This window comes from Sciurus carolinensis, chromosome 4 (assembly GCF_902686445.1).
Source record: "Sciurus carolinensis chromosome 4, mSciCar1.2, whole genome shotgun sequence".
Taxonomy (NCBI): Eukaryota; Metazoa; Chordata; class Mammalia; order Rodentia; family Sciuridae; genus Sciurus; species Sciurus carolinensis.
The window spans coordinates 11,400,252-11,420,411 of record NC_062216.1 but is presented as its reverse complement, the minus strand read 5'-3'; the positions used below and the strand labels follow the sequence as shown (position 1 = coordinate 11,420,411).

General features: G+C 47.2%; 1 protein-coding gene and 1 long non-coding RNA gene across 6 annotated transcripts in view; one reads left to right on the top strand and one right to left on the bottom strand.

Annotated features, from left to right (window-relative positions):
* The first annotated feature begins 1,341 nt into the window (after positions 1-1,341).
* Positions 1,342-4,135, top strand: LOC124982078 (uncharacterized). Of its 2 annotated transcripts, none has more exons than XR_007108176.1 (2): positions 1,342-1,496; positions 3,323-4,135. It is a non-coding gene; the product is annotated as an uncharacterized LOC124982078 (long non-coding RNA). The 2 variants fall into 2 exon arrangements; XR_007108175.1 differs by having other exon boundaries at positions 1,342-1,524.
* The window catches only part of Adra1a (adrenoceptor alpha 1A), a 104,596-nt gene continuing 88,460 nt past the window's right edge, over positions 4,025-20,160 (bottom strand). For 3 of the 4 annotated variants that reach the window (XM_047548278.1, XM_047548277.1, XM_047548279.1), the window contains exon 3: positions 4,025-19,442. In XM_047548278.1, the coding sequence (XP_047404234.1) occupies positions 18,925-19,442 (518 nt within the window). In that variant the 3' untranslated portion in view covers positions 4,025-18,924. The remainder of the gene's footprint in view (positions 19,443-20,160) is intronic. The other variant, XM_047548280.1, reaches the window with a different exon arrangement.

The following is a 20,160-nucleotide window of genomic DNA, read 5'->3' as shown; positions in this document are numbered from 1 at the left end:
GTGGATGGTGGATCCTCGGCCCCTCAGAGACCCATTTCCGGGTCCTGCTCTCTTCTGGTCCTCCCTCCGTGGCTCTGTCTCGACACCCCACTCGCTTGGCTATACTTCTCATGAATACTTGCTTAATTCACGTGTGTTCTTTTCCTAGTTTTGAAGTAGATCATTCTCTCTGCTGGAGTAGAAGGGAGGGAAATAGAAATTGAGTACCTGTCACCTCCTCTACCATCAGTTATGTCCCCATCCCCCAGGCTGTGGGCAGCAATATTTTTTCTGCCTCTTCCAGTGATCTTCCTGAACATTGGGTGGCTCTGGATTTTGACCTTCAGGAAATTGTTCTTGCAGGGGCAATTATTGCAGGTGCTAATTATCTTTGGTCCTGGGCCCTCCTTTTACCTTTAGTAAGCTGGGCCCTTTCATAGAGAGACCACTGTCCAACCCCAAGGGGCAGGTACTTTCGGCCTCACTCCCTCACTTAGGAAAGCTTTGTTGACTGGTTGCCATGGGCTCACTGCACTTGGGAAGGTTAAGATAGCCACTGCCCCAGAATGTGCAGTTCAGCCATGTTTAAGCCCTGCTCCAGCAGGTCCTGTGGGGTCACCAGGAGAGGGTGTGTGTGTGTGAGGGTGTCTGAGTAGTTGGGGTTTCACTCAGGTCTCTACCTCATTCAAAAAATGCTCTGTTTTTCTGTTTTGCATGTTGGGCTTTTGAGTAACATTTCATCTACTGAAAGAATTGCACTGTTTAAAAAAATTTGAAATATCGTTGACCTAATTTTTTCCAGTGAATTTATTCAGAGTGGCTTTTTATAGTGGTTTGACCTTCCTGACTTGCATTTGGCCAACAGGGTGACAGAGCTAGCTGGCCAATGCGTTGGCCATGGTCACCATGGAGTCCAACAGCAGGGCCTCTGAAGTTGCCCCTCAGCCAATGAGGTTCACCTTTTGTGTTTGAGAAAAACCTTTTGTGGTCAAGGTTAGCACTGTTTGCAGTAATCAGTAAATAAGAGATTTTTGGGGGGAAGTACCATACACAAATTGACTCTAGAGGCAATCTCAAAAGAGTTCCAAAAATATTTAGGCAATGACAACACTGTTGAAATAAGTTTATAACCCTTAAAAATGCTAGAAACTCTAAAATAAGATCTCAAATTCATTTCATAGGACTTATAATATCAAACTATAGCTTTCCAAAGGACAGAAAGGGGACTTGGCTTTACTTTGGTGTGTTTGTTAAAGCCAAGCCTCTGGGATCCAAGATGATGAAAGACTGACCAAATTGCTCAATTGCTGACCTATAAAAATGCACCTGGGTTGACCATTCAGGACATCTGACTTACTTTGCTTTCCAAAATATTTAAAAGAACCCCATATTTGCACTTGCATAGACTATTTCTGGAAAAAGTCTAGAATGCAAACTCCATGGGGCTGGTCCTCCTCCCCCACTTGTTCCTGGATGTGTCTTGAGAGGATGCCTGGGGTGGAACCGGTGCCTGACAGGTATGCACGGAATTAACGAGCTGCCAAGGTACGCGACTCGTTAGGTTTCAATTTATGAATTCTGGAGGGGCACAAGGAGAGTCGAATGCATTCCTCAAACCTTGACACTTTAGATTCAGGCAAGTCAGGTAGATAAATCCCGAGTGGGCAGAATAGCTGAGCAGAGAAGCCAGGGACTTGGGAACACAGCTCTCCTGGGGATTAAGAAAAGTCATACTTCATTTCCCAGTTGGTGCTTGCCCTTCTAGGTCTAGTTCTTACAGAAGGGAACTGCTGGGTGGTGTGCATTGAGGAACAGAGAACACCCCCAAAGTAGTGCTTTGACTTAGTTTACCATGTGCATTTATTATTTTTTGAAATAAGCGTATGGACTAGAAGATGATAATGAGTGAAGAGTGAGCAGAGAGAGTAGGTTTTTCCTCCACCTACACAACAGAATGATTAGTTCTCACATTTTCTGTGGGAGGCAATTTATATTTGTACTTATAAACAGGAGTGATAATAATAATTGGCTGGCAGAATCATTTGTCATTAAGAGGCTCTTTGAAAAAACTGGTTTGTAGAGCCATCAAACACTCTGGTTAAAATTGAAATGTAAAGGGGCAGAATGATCACTCAAAAGCCTTTGAGTCTGAAACAGAGACAACAAATTCAGTGCAGGTGGAATAAGCAGCCAGGGCTATGTATAATCTGAAGCAGGAGGGTCATATGGCCACACATATCTCAGAAAAGTGGCCCCCCTGAGGAGTGGAGGTGGTTGGAAACTTTGCTCTTCTGGATGGTTTGTGCTCACATAAGTCAGTAATCTATTAACAACAGCTAACATTCATCCAATGCTTGCTGTGAACCAGACAGGAATGCTTCACATATATTAGTCTAATGGGGAAGCTCCTACCACCATCCCATCGTACATGAGGAAATGAACACAGGTAGGTGTAGGTCACATGCTGCTAAGGGACAGGACAGGATCAGTGGTGCACTGAGTTGGCTCACAGAGGCTCCTGGGAGCCAACCAGGCACATCTCTTTCCAATACCATGTTCAATGAATCATGTTGACAGCTTGAAATTGCCCGTTGTGGGAGGATTTATATACCACAGGGACTGACAAATGCTGCACCAGGTAGTTAGTTATCACCAAACAGAATTCAAACCCAGATGGTTTGACTCAGAAGCATTTTGGCAAAGATGCATGTTTCAGAACCTAGTATTGGTGGTTGTATTGAGATTGTTTTATTTTGGGTGGGGCACTTTTATTTAGCTATTCTGGTTACTTGCAGCCAAATGCACCCTAATTGATTTCTATCATTTCCTTAAAGGATTGTTGGGAAAATTGATTGAGATGATGCATCTGAACGGTCAATGCAGGGTTTACTTGACGTGACCCTGATGTCATTGTGGTCATCTATCTCAAGTTATTTCTCTACCTTCATGAGAACTAGTGAGTGGCAAAACTACCCCATCCCAGGGGTAGTTTATATCCCAGGGCAAAAGATAGAGAGATGAGTCCAAAGGGGGAGTCATTAGGATCATACGGTGACGTTAGTCTATAACCACTAATGACAGTTCCTAGCTCCTTGAAAACAAGTCCTGAGAAACTGAAACCTTTTTTATACCATTGGATGCCCTCCACTGGCAACTGCCCTCCACTCTCCATCCTTTCTGGAGCATCGAGAAGTGAGGCCAGGCTGAGGCCAGCGGAGCCTGCATTGTGACCAGCAGGTCATAAGTAGGATGTGACACCATTTGGTAAAAACTAAATCAAAAAAGAGTGGAGGTGCTATCATTTGGCTTAGATGCTAAGGATGTAATGCTCCTTCTTCACCAGGAAGGAGATGCTCATTTTCATGGGTAGCTGAAATGAGAGCCATAAGAAAGCCTGCAAAATCAACCAGGAAAAGAACAAGCCACAACTGCCGAGTGCCCAGGGTATGTCAGGGGTTGCCCTGAACCTTTTACATGCATTGTCTTCGTTCATCGTCCCAGCCACTCTCTCAGGGAGGTTCAGTGGTTGTTCCCATCATTGAAAAGATGAAATGAAGATTTTGAGATCTTGAAGAACTGACTTGAGATCCCACAGGAGGCAAATGGTGGAGGGAATCTGGCGCCTGTCACAGCTCCCAGACAGTCTGACTCCAGGGTTCATGTTCCCAGCAGGACACCTGAATGCTGAGGAGTCCCTATGAAGAAGTGGAGCTGAAGGAGTAGCCCTGGGGCTTCCGGTTCTGAGACCACAGTCAGTCAAGAAGCGCTGTCCAGGAGCATGTTACCCATGATCTTTCTGACCACTGGCCCCTCTGACCTACTGCCTTGGTGGGTCGTTTAGTGTAATCCACCCTGAAAATAGTCAACATGTCCATGTATCTGACTTTGCCCTATTTAACTGACCGAAGATGGCAACTCTCTTTGCCTCAAATGCTGGGTCCCTTTCTCAGCAGACACAGTAATGGCACGTCATGACTGAAGCATGAGGATATTGTATGTCTGAAGAAAGAGGTTTAAAATATTTTATTAGAGAACATACATCAACATGGAACAACTTTTAAATACAGGGCATCCATACGAATAAGGACAATATAAATGCTTATAATTTGAACAGTCACTTTATTAAACGAATAAAATAAATTCACTTTTAACTGTGGGCATGATGTGTATAGTTTTTCAATAACTTATTCAGTTGCTTTGAAATATGTACATTCATTTTCTTCAAAAAAAAAAGAACAGAAAGCCAACATGACCACCATGTCACATTATAAACAAATGAATCTGTAAAAATAGTGTGTAGAAAATTCCGGAACACTTAGCACATTCCAAGCGTATCTGAGTCCTTTTAAAAGACATAAAATGTTTCAAAGCCATTTCGGACAGCCTGGGTGTAAGATATATGCCTTAATACAATTGGTGCAGTTAATTCAAGTAAAACAATTCACACACATGAACATATTAATCAGATGCAGGAGAGAATTCTCCCTCGTAAAGCACAGAGCACATACCAAACTCTCAGCATGATTCGGATTAACTCTTTTTTTTTTTTTTTTTTTTTTTTGTTCGTTTTTTGTTTTTTGTAATATAGAAGGAAAGGTAATGAGATTGTCAGCTGGACTGACCGAACGCCAAGCCTGGAGCGGGTGGACATGGGTGGACACTGTGCAGCTAGACACTGTACCTCACAGGGATCTCACTTGTTACAGCAGTTGCAAAGGTTACAGGGAAACCATAGCATCTAAAATCAGCCAGCCAGCCCACAATTACTTCTCTGGCAAGGAGGAAAAGCGGTGTTTGCATTTTGAGCTCCTAAGGAGGATACAAGCAGAAAAACTGTTGCAGACCGGGAAGTGTCGCAGGGTCTGTGTTTAAATGGCATCAGCCTTATTTACTAAAATACGGTTTTAATTTCACAGGGAAAATGAACCTCCAATTTTGTCTTCCTTAGCCCCAGTAAATCAAATCCTTCCTAATTGCTGTTGATGGCAGAGCACAGCTCTGAGTTCTCTGCGGCTGCGCCTCCCGCCCTGGGCTGCATTTGCATTGCAGTGAGCTGCCTGGCACCTCTGCTAATCATGAGCTCTGACTTAGTGTGAGCTACCGACCTTGACCTTGGGAGGGCAGTGTGGAAACCAGCCAGGGGGTACTTTGGGGATGCAATTTTCGTCCGCATTTTTTTGGTAGGACAAAACTCTTTATTTTAAAACACATTGCACAATGTTTTCTTGCTGCAAATCATTCCTCCACTTTTAATAATGCAGAATTGCCTGGTGTTCAATTTTCTCCTTAAGATGTCCGTCCGAATGGTGTGGCTGCTCTTACGGATTAGCATGCTTGAGCAAATGTTTATTTGCATGAAGAGAAAGAAGTAGCTTTTCTTTTCTCATTCAGTCACCCACTGCAGTGCTGCGCTAAACCTTAGGAACAGAGAATCAGCCAACTGGAAAACCAAGGCCTTTCCATTTTCAGCCAGGCCAAACATGGTGGCTCTGTCAGGAAAGTCCTGTGCTCACCACGTACAGGCTCACCCAGTGAGCTCTCCCTCAGCTTCAAAAGAGCGATAAGGAAAGCAGGCGAATCTGCCTGCAAGTATCAGGGACTGGCCACCATGATCAGCAAGGCTAATCTCTTCACACCTGATGAACTGAGGGAGGGGCAACCCCAGCAAGTGCCGGAGATTCACCAGCCCCAGGGCCTTGACATGGATGTGTTCCTTCTGTGCTAGAACAACAACTTCTGCTGCCCACTCAGTTTTGTCCTTCAGGATGCCACTAAAGTGTACCGTTTGTAAGAAGCCTAACTCTAAGGCTGGGGGGCGCCTTCCTTCAGGCCCAGTAACTCTGCAATGGATATGGACCCCCACACTTGCTATGCTCTCCTGCACTTGTTGGCTTACCTGTGCTCACCATGTTCTGCACGGGCTTTGACGCAAGGACTATGTCTCCACCCTTGTTAATCTCCAGGCCCTGGCACATGGTAGATCTGCACTGAGGGTTACAGGCTGGGTAAGTGACTGAGAGAGCATCCATATGCAATGGCAGTTACTTTGGGAGAAGGTGGTTTTGTTTGGTGGTGTGGCTTCTACTTCTATGGATGTGCTAGTATCTGAGGAACACTAAGGACTCTTGAGCATCTAAATTCTAAGAACACAGCAGGGGGAGTTCTGCTAAGCTGATTCCCCAAACGAGGGCCATTGTTCCAGCAGGGACATCAGTCATAGATTTGATCTAGAGTCCCATGAAAACTCGACAGAGCATTTGTAGAGCAAGACCCAGCAGCTCCTGGGGAGCATTCTAAAGCCCAGAGGGAGCAGAACGAAGGCAGGGTTGCACCATCGTCGTGAGGGAGGAAGGACGGAATTCAGGGACAGGGAGCCAACTTCGCGTCATGGGGGTATGCCCCCTTACAAAACGACGTGGGCTGACCCTCAAACGATCATATTCTACTTTTAATATACCAAGCATCATGTATCAATTATGGTCAAAATTTTAACCATTTTTTAGAATGAGAATTCTTACTCCAAACCTGAAGTACCCGGCTCTACATGTTCAGACCTGGAAGAGGTGGCTCCTCTCGATTGAATCTGTGCCCCTGTCCCCTTAGCCAGGCCGCTCACGTGCTGTTCCCTGTGACATGTTGCTCTAGCCATTTTTCCTCCAGCACCGAAAGAACTGGACTCTTCATTTTAATTTGGGCCAACACTGATCCCTTCGCTCTTGCCTCAACTTAGCAGCTGCTTCTTAAAACCCAGAGGACCAAAATAGCCATGGACTGTGTTTATCCAAAGCAGGGCTGGGCCAAGCACCCCACCCTGAAAATGACTTTCCTTTCTGTTTAAAGCAAGTTTGAAGATCTGAATCACAAGAGACCATCTGGCAGGGAGATGGTGGCAAGTCCCTGCTGAAGACAGCCTCTGGGTGCAGGGGACTGCCTCATCAGACCTGGGTGCTGGGCTGAGCTCGCAGCGTGGACTTTGCTGCTAAATCACCTGCCCAGAAGCCTCCCGCAGATCCTTTCAAGGTTCCACAGCGATGCCTGGACCTGAGCGGCGGGTCTGAAATCAGAACTGAGATTGCTCCCGCGCTCCCCGGACAGGGGCCCAATTCCCATAAAATCTCAACTCCCTCTGTTCACGACTGGGGAGCGACTGTTTTGTCTTGGAAACATTCACTTCTGACAGTTGCCAGGAAATGCTCAGCCCTGTCTCCTTAGACAATTCTAAACCCAAGCTTTGTGTCAAATCCTGTCTCTTCTTCCAGAGGTCAAAATGACTTCCCTTTCCCATAAGGTCAGTTATATAAACTCACACCCACACCTTTTATAGAATGGCTGCGTTTTATGCAGCATCTTTCACAGGACAGCCACGCTCACATAAAACACTTCCTAATGCCAAGTAAGTGGCAGGTGGGAGAAAGATTATAAATGCCAGGCCTGGTCCCTTGTTCTGGTGTCTGTAATCCTGAGTTTGGTGGAAAGCTTCAAAGTAGTGCCAGGAGACTGATTTAAAAAAAAAATTAAAAATCCAAGGAGGACTATTTCCAACTCAAAGAAAATAGCATGGGAGAAGGCGGTGGGTAACTGAGAATCCGGTGCTTAGTACCCTGAGCTGGGCACGTAGCACCCCAGCTTGGCACATGGTTGCTTAGTGACTTCCCACCTAGTTGAAGAGGAATGAGTGTCCACTTTCAGTGAGCAAGAATCAAGCTGAAGTAGAAGAGCTCAGGAAGCGGGAGAGAGAGAGACTCAGCTTCTCCGTTCCTGCACCTAGTTTTTCAGCACTTGGAGATACAGGTAAGCTGTACGGTAATCATCTTGGGTAGACAGCAACCGGGAAGGAGAATGGGGACCCCGAGAGAGTGCCTCGGGCGTGTGTTGGGGGCCTGCTGCAATTTCACAGGTTTTATGGGTGCATGAGGCACCTCCCTGCAAGCCACTTCACCTGCATCCCCATTTCACAGATGAGAACACAGGGCCACAGAGGTCAAATGACTTGCTCAGAGAGTCACTCAGAGATACAGACTGCATCGAAGGAAGGTCTGGGACCCCCTGGGTCCGCAGCCCTTCCCACAGTGCTGCTCTCAAGATGCTTCTAGTTCCCCTCCTGTGATGGGCTCTGGGGTGGGCAGGACGGTCAGCTTCCACAGGTGGAGAGATCACACAAGGAGAGCCCGGGCTGGGGGTGGGGGGCAGGCAAGTGCCGCTTCTCCCGATCTGCTCTCTGTCTGACTCCCTACAGATTTCCCTGCCTTCCTCGCCTCATGCCTGCGTCATGGCGCTGGGTCTCTGGGAGAATACTCCTTTGGTAATGGGGCTGTAAGATCTGGCACCTCACATCTCAAAGTGTTCTAAGGGCTTGGCACATAGCAGGTGCTCCAAGAAGATAGTTTCTATGATCCGAACCTTATCTCTGCAGGATCCCTCAGAGGTGCATGTGAGGGAGTAAAAGATTTCCACAGTTGGCAGCGTGGGTTACGCCTGTGTGGAAATGCTAAGAAAGTGGACTGTTGGGACTGGCCACCCCCAGAGACAAGGAAAGTGGCTTTCCTTCCCATCTGATGAAGAAAGCAAATGCTTTCATCTGGGCCCCCAGGGGTGAAGTGAAACTCCCGTGGCCCTCGTCAGCTCTCAGCTGAAGTTTAGGAATTGGGATTGTGAGACATGTTTGGTATGTCAACTGCTGCAAGTGGAGGGGACAGCATGCAAGGGACTTCCCTTTTTAATTCAATTATTTCCTAATCGATGTTTCCCTCTTAAAAAAAGTCTGTAGAAAACTGGCAATAAATTGTTACTCAAATACTTGTAATGCTCGCATGTTTTGCTCATAAAAATACTGTCTAGCATATTTTTTAAAATAGCTTTCTTGTTGGTTGGAATTTGGGCATCCTTATTCGTGAATTGAAGCTGCTCCTTCCCCTACCATTCGTCAATGTCACCTCCTCCTCTGCTCTTTACCACCACTGTCATCTCTGGTATGACACAGGCCCCCGGGGAAGGAAAGACCTGTGGGGGAGAGCCCTCACCCTGATGCTCTGGGTTTCACGACCTGGCTCCCCAGCCGTGCAGCCTTCAATGACTGAGTTTCACAGCGAAAGCTAGGGCCAGATTGGGCAAAAGGAATGCAGACCCGGGTGGGGAGGAAGACCATTTGTTAAGAAGTGGATCCATCAAGGAGCTGTCGCTACAGGCATGCCACACTGCGTCTGGATGGCGTCTGACTTGAATGCACAGAATACTTCCGTGGGCCCTGCCTTTCCATGTGACTTTCCGCTCCCTAATGTGTAGATTGAGCCGAAGCTGATGAATGGCGTTGCTCTGGCAACAAGGGTGCCTCATTGTCGTTGATATTGTGGGATGAGGATCACTTGCAATCTGAGGGTCCCCTGGGATAGGGTGGGGGAGGGGAACCAAAGCAGCCCCGTCCCTTGGGCAGACCGCGCGTGCCGGGAGGTGCCATGTGTCAGCGTCCTGAGTCTTCCTAATGAGGATAAATGCTCTGTGCTGCTCAGCGGGAACCAGGGCAGAGGAGAAAATCTTCTACGGCTGTCATGGTGGAGCCCTGCAGGTGACAGATTTGTCTACAGCAGGGCTCAGCTGGCTTGACCAAACAGAAATAAGAATTTCACAAGAGAGGCCAGGTGCTACAGGACCCTGTATTCGAAGCCACTGGAGGCTGAGGCAGTAGGGTGGGAGGTGGTCTCCAGAAGGTTAGACTGAGTTTCACCAGGAGAGCTGCCCCCAGCCTCCATCCCAGGGTGGCACAGCCTCCTGTCCTCTTGGGTTATGACACTGAGGAGAGGAAATTGCCTGAAAGCTGCCTGCAGATTCTTGGGGACTCATTTTGCAAGCCAATCCTGAAGTAGGGCAGGTGCCATTGACATACCCTCAATCCTCCTGTGACTGGGAAGGGCCTGGGGTCACCACAGGGCTCCGGAACGTCCTCACTGATCCAGATCCCAGGACTGGGACTGCTGTTGGTCCTTGACTCCACTTGCTCTGCCTCCCCTTGCCCTCAGGGTCTGGGGTCTGCACATTCAGAGATGGGGCTCTGCTTTCCTGGGTGCAGATATCCCTGAGGTGACCATATGTCCCCCTGACTTGAGGTGGATGTTGGCCTGTGAGTCTCCATTGCTGTGTGCCCTTCCCCTTAATTAGGATCGCACTGTAACTTTTCTTTCTTATTTTTTGGTACCAGGGATTGAGACTGGCTTCACCACTGAACTACACCCCCAGTCCTTTCTATATATTTTATTTAGAGACAGGGTCTCACTAAGTTGCTTAGGGCCTCACTAAGTTGCTGAGACTGGCTTTGAACTTAGGATCCTCCTGCCTCAGCCTCTCAAGCCACAGGGATTAAAGGTGTGCACCACTGTGACCGGCTTCACTGTAACTTTTCAGAAACTCCAGGATCTTCAGCCTTTTTCCTGAGCTTTCCTAGACATTTCCAAGTACCTGTGGTCCTGGTCTCCAGACCCTTGTCAACACTTCTTGCCTACCTGGGACTGGGGTCTCAGTCCTATTAAATGACATGACTGTTCATGCTACTAGGAGTTTTCATCAAGTTGAATAGACAGAACCTATATAAGCACAGTGTATACAATTTATATTTTAAAGTACTTTAAATGATGTGGATTTTAAAAATAAAGTGCACAATTAGTTGCCAAATACATTATATAGAGAATTGGTGTAAGAACTTGGGGAGGGGGTTCAGAAAGGGCTGTATTTGACCTTTCGATCTGGGAAAAGAATTATGGATACTTTTTTTTGTTGTTGTTATGGGAAGAAAGGAGAGCATGGAGGGTTCAGATGGGCTGAATTTAATGCTTCCCAAATTCCTATTGAAATCCTAACCCCTCACCCCCATTACCTCACACTGGAACTGTGTCTGAAAACAGGGTCTTTAAAGAGGTCATGAAGGTGCATCCTAATGTAATATGCCTGGGCTTCTGATAAGAAGAGGAAGTTAGGACACAGACGTGTACTTGCACAGACTACACAAGACAGGAGCAGAAATCACCTTCGATGCCTTGACCTTGGACTTTGATGCCTTGACCTTGGACTTCCAGCCCCCGCCCCCCAGCAGTAGGACAGGGGATATCTTGTTGAAGCCAGATAATGACAACCTGGTACTGTGTAATGACAACCTGGGCAGGGTGGGAGGGGACTGCAGAGGCAGCAAAAGCCAGAGCAAGTTGGTAGGAGGAGAACCTTTTCTTGAAGCCTAAAGGTTCTCAGTGCAAGGAGAGGGTGAGTGGAGAAGTCCCAGTCACAGATGGGCTGGTGGGGGCAGGGTCAAGGAGCAGAGCCCAGAAGAGAACACCCTCTGCCCAGCTGACGGTTTTGCCCAGGGTGTGCCTCCTGAAGGGTTTGTCATTGCCCAGGGCTAACAGGGAGCCAGGTGTACTTTACGGGATTAATCCAGGCCTGCAGGCCCCAGGGAAAGTCAAACAGAAAAGAAACAACACAGGCAAGAGACCAAAGATGAAGAGCAAGAGGACAGAAGGTAACTTTGCAAGACAGAAGGTGACTTTGCAAGGCTCAGTAAAGTCGTCTGAACCGTCAGAGTGAGAGGCGACCACTGGCAAAGGAAGAGATGCCCATCTTGGGAGTGTGGTTGGGAATGCCAGGAACCACTCTGAGCGCCAGCTCTTTTCTAAAACGTGGCTGCACAGTGTTGGCACTCTTCACTTGGAACAAGCAGTGTAAGGACAGAGAGACGGCGACGTAAGGAGAGGGTGGAAGTCCTTGAGGACCGGGGCCTTGAGAACATCCTCACCTCACCTTTGTGGCCAGGCCCCCTGCCCTGGGCAGGGAGGCTGCAGGGGCCAGGGTTCGCTGAGTCAGGGCTGTTGCTCAGGGAAGCCCCATACTGTCACCCAGCACAAGATGCCACAGAAATGGTACCCATTGCAGCGAGGGTACCTACCCCCGCATCTTACATTGCTTGTAAGGTTAGGAAGAAGTAGGGGGTGGAGTTATGGAGATGGAGGACAGGACTAGGAAAGGAGATTGGAAAAGGCAAGGATCAAGAGCAGGGGACGGGGGAAGAGGGACACGGCCAGTGGTGTCCACCTAGACCTTCCTTTTTGTGCTCAAGGTAGGCAGCGGTGTCATTATTAAAAGGGCCTCAATATTTCCAGGTCCTTCTCCAGCTGCTCTGCACCCACTGCCAGTCCACGCCTCACCCCAGAGCCCAGCCGAGGAGTCTCCTCTCTCAACTCTGGGGACACCTTGCCCGGGGCCATGAGGACCCAGCCTTATTTCCAGTCCCACCAGGCCTGGAGAGGGAGCGGGAGGGGCAGGGAGTCCCTGCCGCACAGACCTCGCTCAGAACTGTGGCTTTGGTGCCTGGGAAGGTCAACTACATTTCCCTGTGGCAGCACCATGTCCATTCTAGTTAGGGGACCCCACACTGACAGGAAAAGGAAAACTAGGAAAAGAGACGGGGAGAAGAAACCCTCCTCCTGCTTGTCCCTTGGGAGACGCCCTCTGTTCATGCCCCATGACTCTTAGTGAGCTCCAGGCAGGGCTTGCAAATGCCTGGTACAGGAGGCTCTCCAAGGAGCCAAGCGTGGCCCCAAAAGACTTCTGGGGACCCCTCCCTCAGCAGGGCCCAAGGGGTGGGTGGAATTTGAGGTCAGCCTTGGCCGCGTGGCCTGGAGCTGTTGCTGTTGTCTGAGTCAGGCCACGAGGGGAGGGCTGAGCCGGCCACGGGTTCCCCGGGCTCCTGCCGACCTGCCCGTTCTGCAGCTGCAGGGATGGAGTGCAGTGGGTCTCACCTCTGCTTCTGACCCCTGCTCAGAAAGCCGCCCTGGGACATGAACTTGTCACTTTGTCTAGCAACTCATGCAGGTTGGGAACACTGATTTAGCTAAGTGGAGATATGTCGATGACATGTTTAAAAAAGCTGACACCCCAGACCATTGTTTCCCATTGTTTGCACTGAGCTGCACCCTGTGATGGTCATGGGCACAAATCGTGCCCCGTGGGCTAAATCTGGCCCACACCTTTCTTTTTTCCAAGCTAAGAATAGTTCTAAATTTGTGTGCGTGTGTGGTGCCGGGGATTGAACCCACGGCCTTGTGCGTGCGAGGCAAGCACTTGGTTCTACATTTTTAAAGGATGATCTCCCCTCTCCACCAAAAGTCCAAACAGAGAAATATGTGTGATAGAGAACATAAAGCCCGTAATGTCTAAACCATTTACTGTCTAGCCATTTACAGAAAAAGCTTGCCAAGTCTTGGTGAACATTAAATAGTTTTTTATTTTTTGGTTCATCTGGGAACAGCCCTCCCCTCCCCCATGTAGAACAATGCCTCTTGGAAAAACATTCTTGACTTCTAAGCAGGTGAACTTGGACCCACCCAGCTCATAAGCTGGGAATGGCCTGTGCCTCTCTGTGGTTTTCATGCCAAGTGCAGTGCCTGGCACAGGGAGAGAGTTTGCTGCTGACGATCAGTGTCCACAGTGACTGGCAGTAGGAGTGTTCCCACAACTCCCTTTGGGACTTTTGTGTTCCTGAGGACCTTACGGTGATAGTCACTGCTGACTGTGCCTTACATGCCACCCCACTGAGCAAACTAAGAGCCTCCTGCCTCCCTATTTCCTTAGCCCCGTGGTGTCCTATCTAGGGGGAAGGAACAGGATTACAAGTGCCTGTCTGTTAGCCACGGAGAGAAGCATGGACAGACCTGCACTTGAGCCCTGGGATGATTCTGTGCCGCCCAATGCTGGCAGGAGAGAAGGTGTGACACAACTGGAATTACCAGTGAGAGACGAAGGAGCAAAACATGGAAGTTAGAGGGTGGCAGGCCTCGGGGACATTGAGGATGGAAAAAGGAGTTGGAGGCTGAATATGTGGGTATTGGAAGAAATCCCTCAACTCACTGCCCCATTTCTTCCTGTGCCACGTGAAGCCCTGGCTTCTCTTTCTGCCACGGGAATGTCTGAGATGAGAGAATCCACTTGGACAAACATAAAGCAAAGTCGTGGATGGAGATGTGAAACTCACATCGGGATTTTTGGTCTTCACTTCTTCTCTTTAACATTCAAATGCGCCTGCTGTATTCAGGTTGTTTCATAGGCCTGGGCCCGCATCATATTTTTCTCTAAATACAGTGTAAATCCGCTTTCAGATTTTTTACCCTAATGAAGTCTGTAGTTTTCATAGTCTGGCAAAAATTATTTCTAGCTTCTAATGTGGCCACATTGAATATGATATGGAAGGAGATAATGTAGTAACTCCTGAGCCACATGAAAGGGAAAGGGAATTATTTTACCTTTTGAAATGAACAAGCTTCCAGCCTTAGGGCAATTCCTTGCTTCTCAGCTGCAGCAAAGCATTGCTAAACCCCTTCCCCCTCCGCCTTCACACCAGCCCACAGCCTTTCCTGTGGGCGGGAGAACCCATAATCCAAGCTGCGGTAGCAAAGAAGAAATGACATTTTCCTGCCTAGAGCCGATGGGGCTGTTCCCAGCCCACCCACAGGACATTTGGGTCTGGGGGCAAGAGTAAGACTGTGCCGACGGCAATCTTGGCAGGGGCCAGCCTCCTCTGCTGACATCCTAACTGGCTTTCCTGACCCAGCTCCGTAACGGTCATCTCCACTCACTCATCTCGCAGGAACTTGGGAGGGCCAGAGGCTACTGCTGCCATTGCTTTTGGAAGATGGTGGACTCAGCCCTGCTCCACAGCTTAGTTTGTAGACACGGAGCAGGCGCAAACAGTGTTCCAACTGGGTTCGACGGGAGCTGTGTACAGGTGGTCTCATGGTTAAAAGTCCTAGTAGTGTAAAAGAGATCAGAGTGACCAGTGAGTATAGCTCTGATGTCTCCACTTTATGCCACCTCTGTCTTCCTTCTAGTCACCCTGGCTTTTTCTAGGAGAGTGCCTTCCACCTGCTCAACTTCCCCTGTTGGCCACATTCCCCCCCTTTGTTGATGAACAGAGCTCTTGTCCTTAAATATGTCAACTAATGTTCACATAAAGAGGCGGTGTCTTTCTGGCAGGAGGATCTGAGCAGATCTAGCCCCAGAAGCAACTGAGACTGTTTGTCCAGCTGTGACTAAGTAGCTGTGATTAAAGGATGAACAACTACCTGCCCAAGCAAACAGTTCCTGAAATGTGCTCACCCCCAGGCCAAGACAAGAAACGGACTGAGCTAGAAGATCTGCGTGATGGTTCACATGGCAGGAAGGAGGGCCCAAGATGCTGAGAGTGTGCAGCTTTCACGTGGGAAAGAAAATCCAGAAGCACGGGCTGCCATCTCGTAAGGAACATTGCTGCCAACTGTGCCTCCAAGATGGCCTGGGACTCTGGCTACCACTCTGAACCCGGCTCTCACAGCGGCATCCACGAATGTCACATGTTCAACACACTCTGCCAATCCTGGTGGAAAACCTATCATCCCTTTTTTCCAACTCAAAAGTAAATAAATAAATAAATCAAGTTGGAATACGCACGAGTGAGCGATGGATTGGTTTGCATTCATTTTTCAAAAAGATATACTTTCTGGGTGTTCATATGAATCATGGCTGGTAACCAATAACGCAGACACACCTCCCAGTGGGTGTCCTGGCTACCGTTGTGTTTTCTGTTCTTGGCCGAGGCAGCCTCTTTTGCATTCTCTCGTGTGCACATCTTCTTCCAGTTTGGTATAATTTCCCCTTCTTGCAAGGCCTTAACAACATTCTAGGTCAATAACCCTAAAAATGTGCTGTGGTCTGAGAGAATTGTAGATAGCAATCTTCTGATGATCTGCTCTTGGCTGCATTGGAGATTTTGTAGCATACTTGCCAAGGTTAATATGTAGTCAATCCCAAGGAAACACAACATTTTAAAGTGGGGGGATGGTTTGGTACCCTTAGCATACCCTCACGGCGAATGAAGCAGGGATGCTATGGGAAAAGTGTGTGCTTAGAGTCAGGGACACCCAGCTTTAAAAGTCATGGTTCCTCCTTGATCGGGGGCAAGTGCTTAACCTCTCTCAACCAATGGAGTTTCATCTCTAAAATAAGAACTGCAGAGTTGCTAGTGGCTTAGAGCCAATGATTCCCGACACATAGTAGGACCTAAGAGGAATCTTTGAGAGAACAATTATTTACCCAGATACCACTGTCTTCCATGAATGGACCAATCCAAGTAGATGGTGAGAGAGTTAGAAGACTTAATGTTTTGGAGAGTGGGGGATACACTAAGTGATCACGGGCAGAAGCAGTCCCGGGTGAGACATGAGAGAGACGGAAGGAAGAAAATCAGGGTGTGTAAGATGCTCTCTTGAAACCCTTGCAATAGTCTGGGGACATTTCTGAACAAGGAGCTTCAAGGACCCTTTCAATGCATGCAATTCGATTTGCAGAATCGAGGCCGATCTCGCCTCTCCCGTGCCACATGGATTCTTGTGATAGGACGATCCCAGAGCAGCTGCTTTTTATAACACATTGGAGAAAACATTGTAACCACTGTTGCTCTGGGTAAATTCTTCCCACTCCAAATAGAAACAGTAAACATGTGAGTATAAATATGACAATCATTTGTTTAGCTGTAACAATTTTAGATAATTTTTGGCATGCTTGAAAGTACAGATATTTTTGTGGATGAGTAAAACATAACTCAATTTGTGTATTGTTTAGCCCAGTTGTTACTAAGTTTTGGGTGACATTACCAATTTCTTGTAAAATCGGCATGTTTATACCAGATATCATGCTACGGGGAAAGAAAAAAATATAACAAGGGAAAAGTTTGCCTCTCCAGAGAGAGGTGTGCTGGAGAACAGTGTAGCAGACAATTATTTATGGATGACTTTACATGGATACGATTGTCATGGTTACTATCTGATGGTCAAAAGATTTCCTAGTTGTTTATTTTGATTAGAAGTGGTATTCATGCCGACTTTTTGGTACGCTTCATGTTCTCATACCTAAAATTGAGATTTGTCTGTAAAGGTGTTTAAAGATCATCTCTAACATGGAATCACATTGTGCTGAAGAAAAATGATTGAGGCTACCCTTCCTGCAGGGAAAATCAGGGCAAAGCATGACATGCTTTTTTGTTTTTTTGTTTTTTTTTCCTTCTTAAATTCAGAATCTGAAAGAAGCTCTCTGAACAATGAACCTTATCTTTCCTATCAAGGCAGAAGAGGAGTGAGACCCGCATATTCCAGTTCTCCCTAAAGCCTGCCTTAGGAATAAAAAGGACACATCTGGAAGAACCATTATGGTACATGCAGAGAGAGAAGGAGAACCTAAAAATCCAGCCAACTTCTAAGTGCCAGAATCCAAGTTCTGAACACAAGGCCAAATATCTGTTCCTCTGGCCAGTAAGAAGACTCTATTCAGAATAACACCAAGGAAGCAGTCTTATTCAAAGTCTAAACACAACTCACCACAAAACCCAAGCCCACGTGCGTGTACATGGCAGTGCCAGAAGAGATTTGCCTTCAATAATGATTTAAAGAAATGAGCACCTTGCAGCAAGGGAAGAGGAGGAAGATAATGGGCCATAGACTTGCCGGGAAGTTTATGTGTCAGCTGCAAACTGCTTTGAAATTCTTAAATCCTACTTCAAGTTCTTGATGTGGAATGACAGGCATATTTTAATTTTTACATGGAGTTACCACCTCTAGCAGTAATCTGAATTACTGAGGTTTATCAAAATTTGGTTTTTATATAAATTGAAAAATAGCCTATTCCCCAGGTGCCTGCAAAAAGTAGGAATAGCTGAAATTGAATGAGCTACTGAATCTTTTGCCAGGATAAATCAGTTTCTGTCAAAAATGTTTGCAAACTCCTGCTCTGGGCAGCTCTTCGGACATCAGTCATTTCATGTTCAAGGCTGAGCATTAGTATGTTTCAAAGTTCAGGAAGGATATAGCTGGATCTTAGGCTCATTCTAACTCAAAACAGGTAAATCTCACCCAGTATGTGGTATGGGATCAGATAAGAGGAAATGGAAGTCAACATAGGATCAGCTCTGTATTTTCAAAATGGAGTTCTGGAAAAGGTGAGTGATTTGTTAGGAAGGGTCTTTTTAGGCCACAGCAAAAATGCTGTGGAGTAATTTGGCAGCCTTTACCTTAGAATGAAATGAGCACCACTCCAACTTCTGGATCATTAAATGTTACAGAGGGAGCCTCTTTTGTCTGATCTGGGAGCTGCTGGAAGGATTTCTGTCCCTAGTAGTTAATTTGCAAAACTGAGCCTCCCATCTCTTGGGAAAAAACGTGCTTTCCCTGTTGGGTTCTTTGCACACTCTCCAAACCCAATGGCAGAGAATGTGTCTCTGCCACATTCTAAGACATGAATGTCCCAGTAGGGGACAAGGAGTAGTAGCCAAAGTGCAGCCAAAGGTAAATCTCACTGTCCAGTTGCACCCAAGTTGAAAAACTGGTTGTCTTAGAAATGATGAAGTTTTAAAACTCGCTCTAAAAGAAATGTGCCCGGGTATTGGCCGCCATCTTCTAGTTCTTCCTCTCTGGGCCCTCTCTCCATAAATGTCAAATGTGGCTGTCAGTAGGTTTAGCCTGAAAATAAAATCCCCTCACTTTCATCAAGAAGTAGCTCCAAACTTAGAGTGTGTGCTCAAAATATTCATGATGAAATCATAATCCTATATTTATAGTCTTTTGGATTGTGTATGAAATTCTGTTTCCCATGGTGTTTTTCGTTGAAAGGGCCGGTTGTGGAAAGCAGGCTCAGAAAATGGCTGGGAGAGAATCAGCTCTGGGGAAATGCTGTCTAGCTCACTTCGAACCAGGAGATTGTGAGACAGCCTCCCTCTTCCGTGGGCCCCACCTGCTGCCTGCTGAGTTAGGTCTCCTCCCCCACCCCATTCCCAGGTGGTCCCTGGTTGGATGGTGCCCTCTTGTCCTGCAGGAAGGGCGAGTGGCCTTCTGTGTGGGAGTGGGGAGGGCACCTAGGGTCACCCCTTTCCTTCTGACCTTTCCTCCTCTAGACCTCCTCCCCGTTCTCACTGAGCGAGATGGTGTGGATCTTAATGGTTGGAACTTGGTGGTTTTCTCCAAGGCTTGGGGTCGAGGGCCCCACACAGCAGCAGACCTGCAAAAAGCTTTTACTTCTCACCCGAGCTGTGGTGCAGGCCGATTGGTCCTTGGGCACTGTAATCCTGGCAGATCCGTGGGGCACGGAAGAGAAATATTTCCATTCACAGACCCCATCCGTCTTGGAGATCTTATAGAAGGTCTCTCCGGATCCCACAGGGATGCGTACCATGTCCTTGTGCTGCCCCTCCAGGGCCTGGCTGGGGGCATGCAGGGTGTAGCCCAGGGCGTGCTTAGAAGACTGCTTTCTGCGGAGACACTGGATTCTCAAGACATTCTGGAAGGCCTTTTTGAACTCTTGACTGGAGCATGGGTAGATGATAGGGTTGATGCAGCTGTTTAGGTATCCGAGCCAAAATACTATTTTAAAAACTGTTTCAGAAGGTTTGAAATCAGGGAAGAAAGATCCTGGAAGAAAACACACAGAGTCAAACATATTATTGGCGATTCAATAGGCCAAGCTGCTAGGAAAACAAAACTATAGGCGTCTTTTCATAGCTTTAAAATGTTTCGAAGATTCCAGATGCATTTGAGTGTCTCACATTTGCCAGAAATCCCTTGGTCATATCCTCAAAGACCATTCTGACTCGGCCCATGTGTGGCCATCAGTATGGCAGCAGGCCCAAAGGACAGGGTGGCATCCACACTATCAGTGATGGAGTATCACTAGTAGTTCCTGTGAAGACTTAAAGCATGAAACATAAAATTTTGGTTAAGACTAGATAATGAATTATATTGTCTGAATTTTAAAACAAGTTGGAATCCACTTGAATAATCCACATTAAAATCTGGTTCTTGGGGAGTGCCTAATAATAACTATCATCAAGGACTCTAGAATCACAAATTTTTCCTGAGTCAATTTGAGCCAGCCTGATCTCATAGACCTACAAATCTTCCTAACCTCTTACATGGACAAACGTGATCTGTTTTTCACTGGTATGAGGACCTAGCCCTGACATTTCTCCCTCAGATTGTTCTCAATGATGCAATATAGCACACAAAAACCCTAACTAGCTTTACCAAGAGAGCCCCAAATGACACAAAGAGATCTCGCTACTAACACAGAGGTAATGCTCATGAGCAAGCTAGTTTACAGAAATTGGATGACATTAGATATTTTAACTAC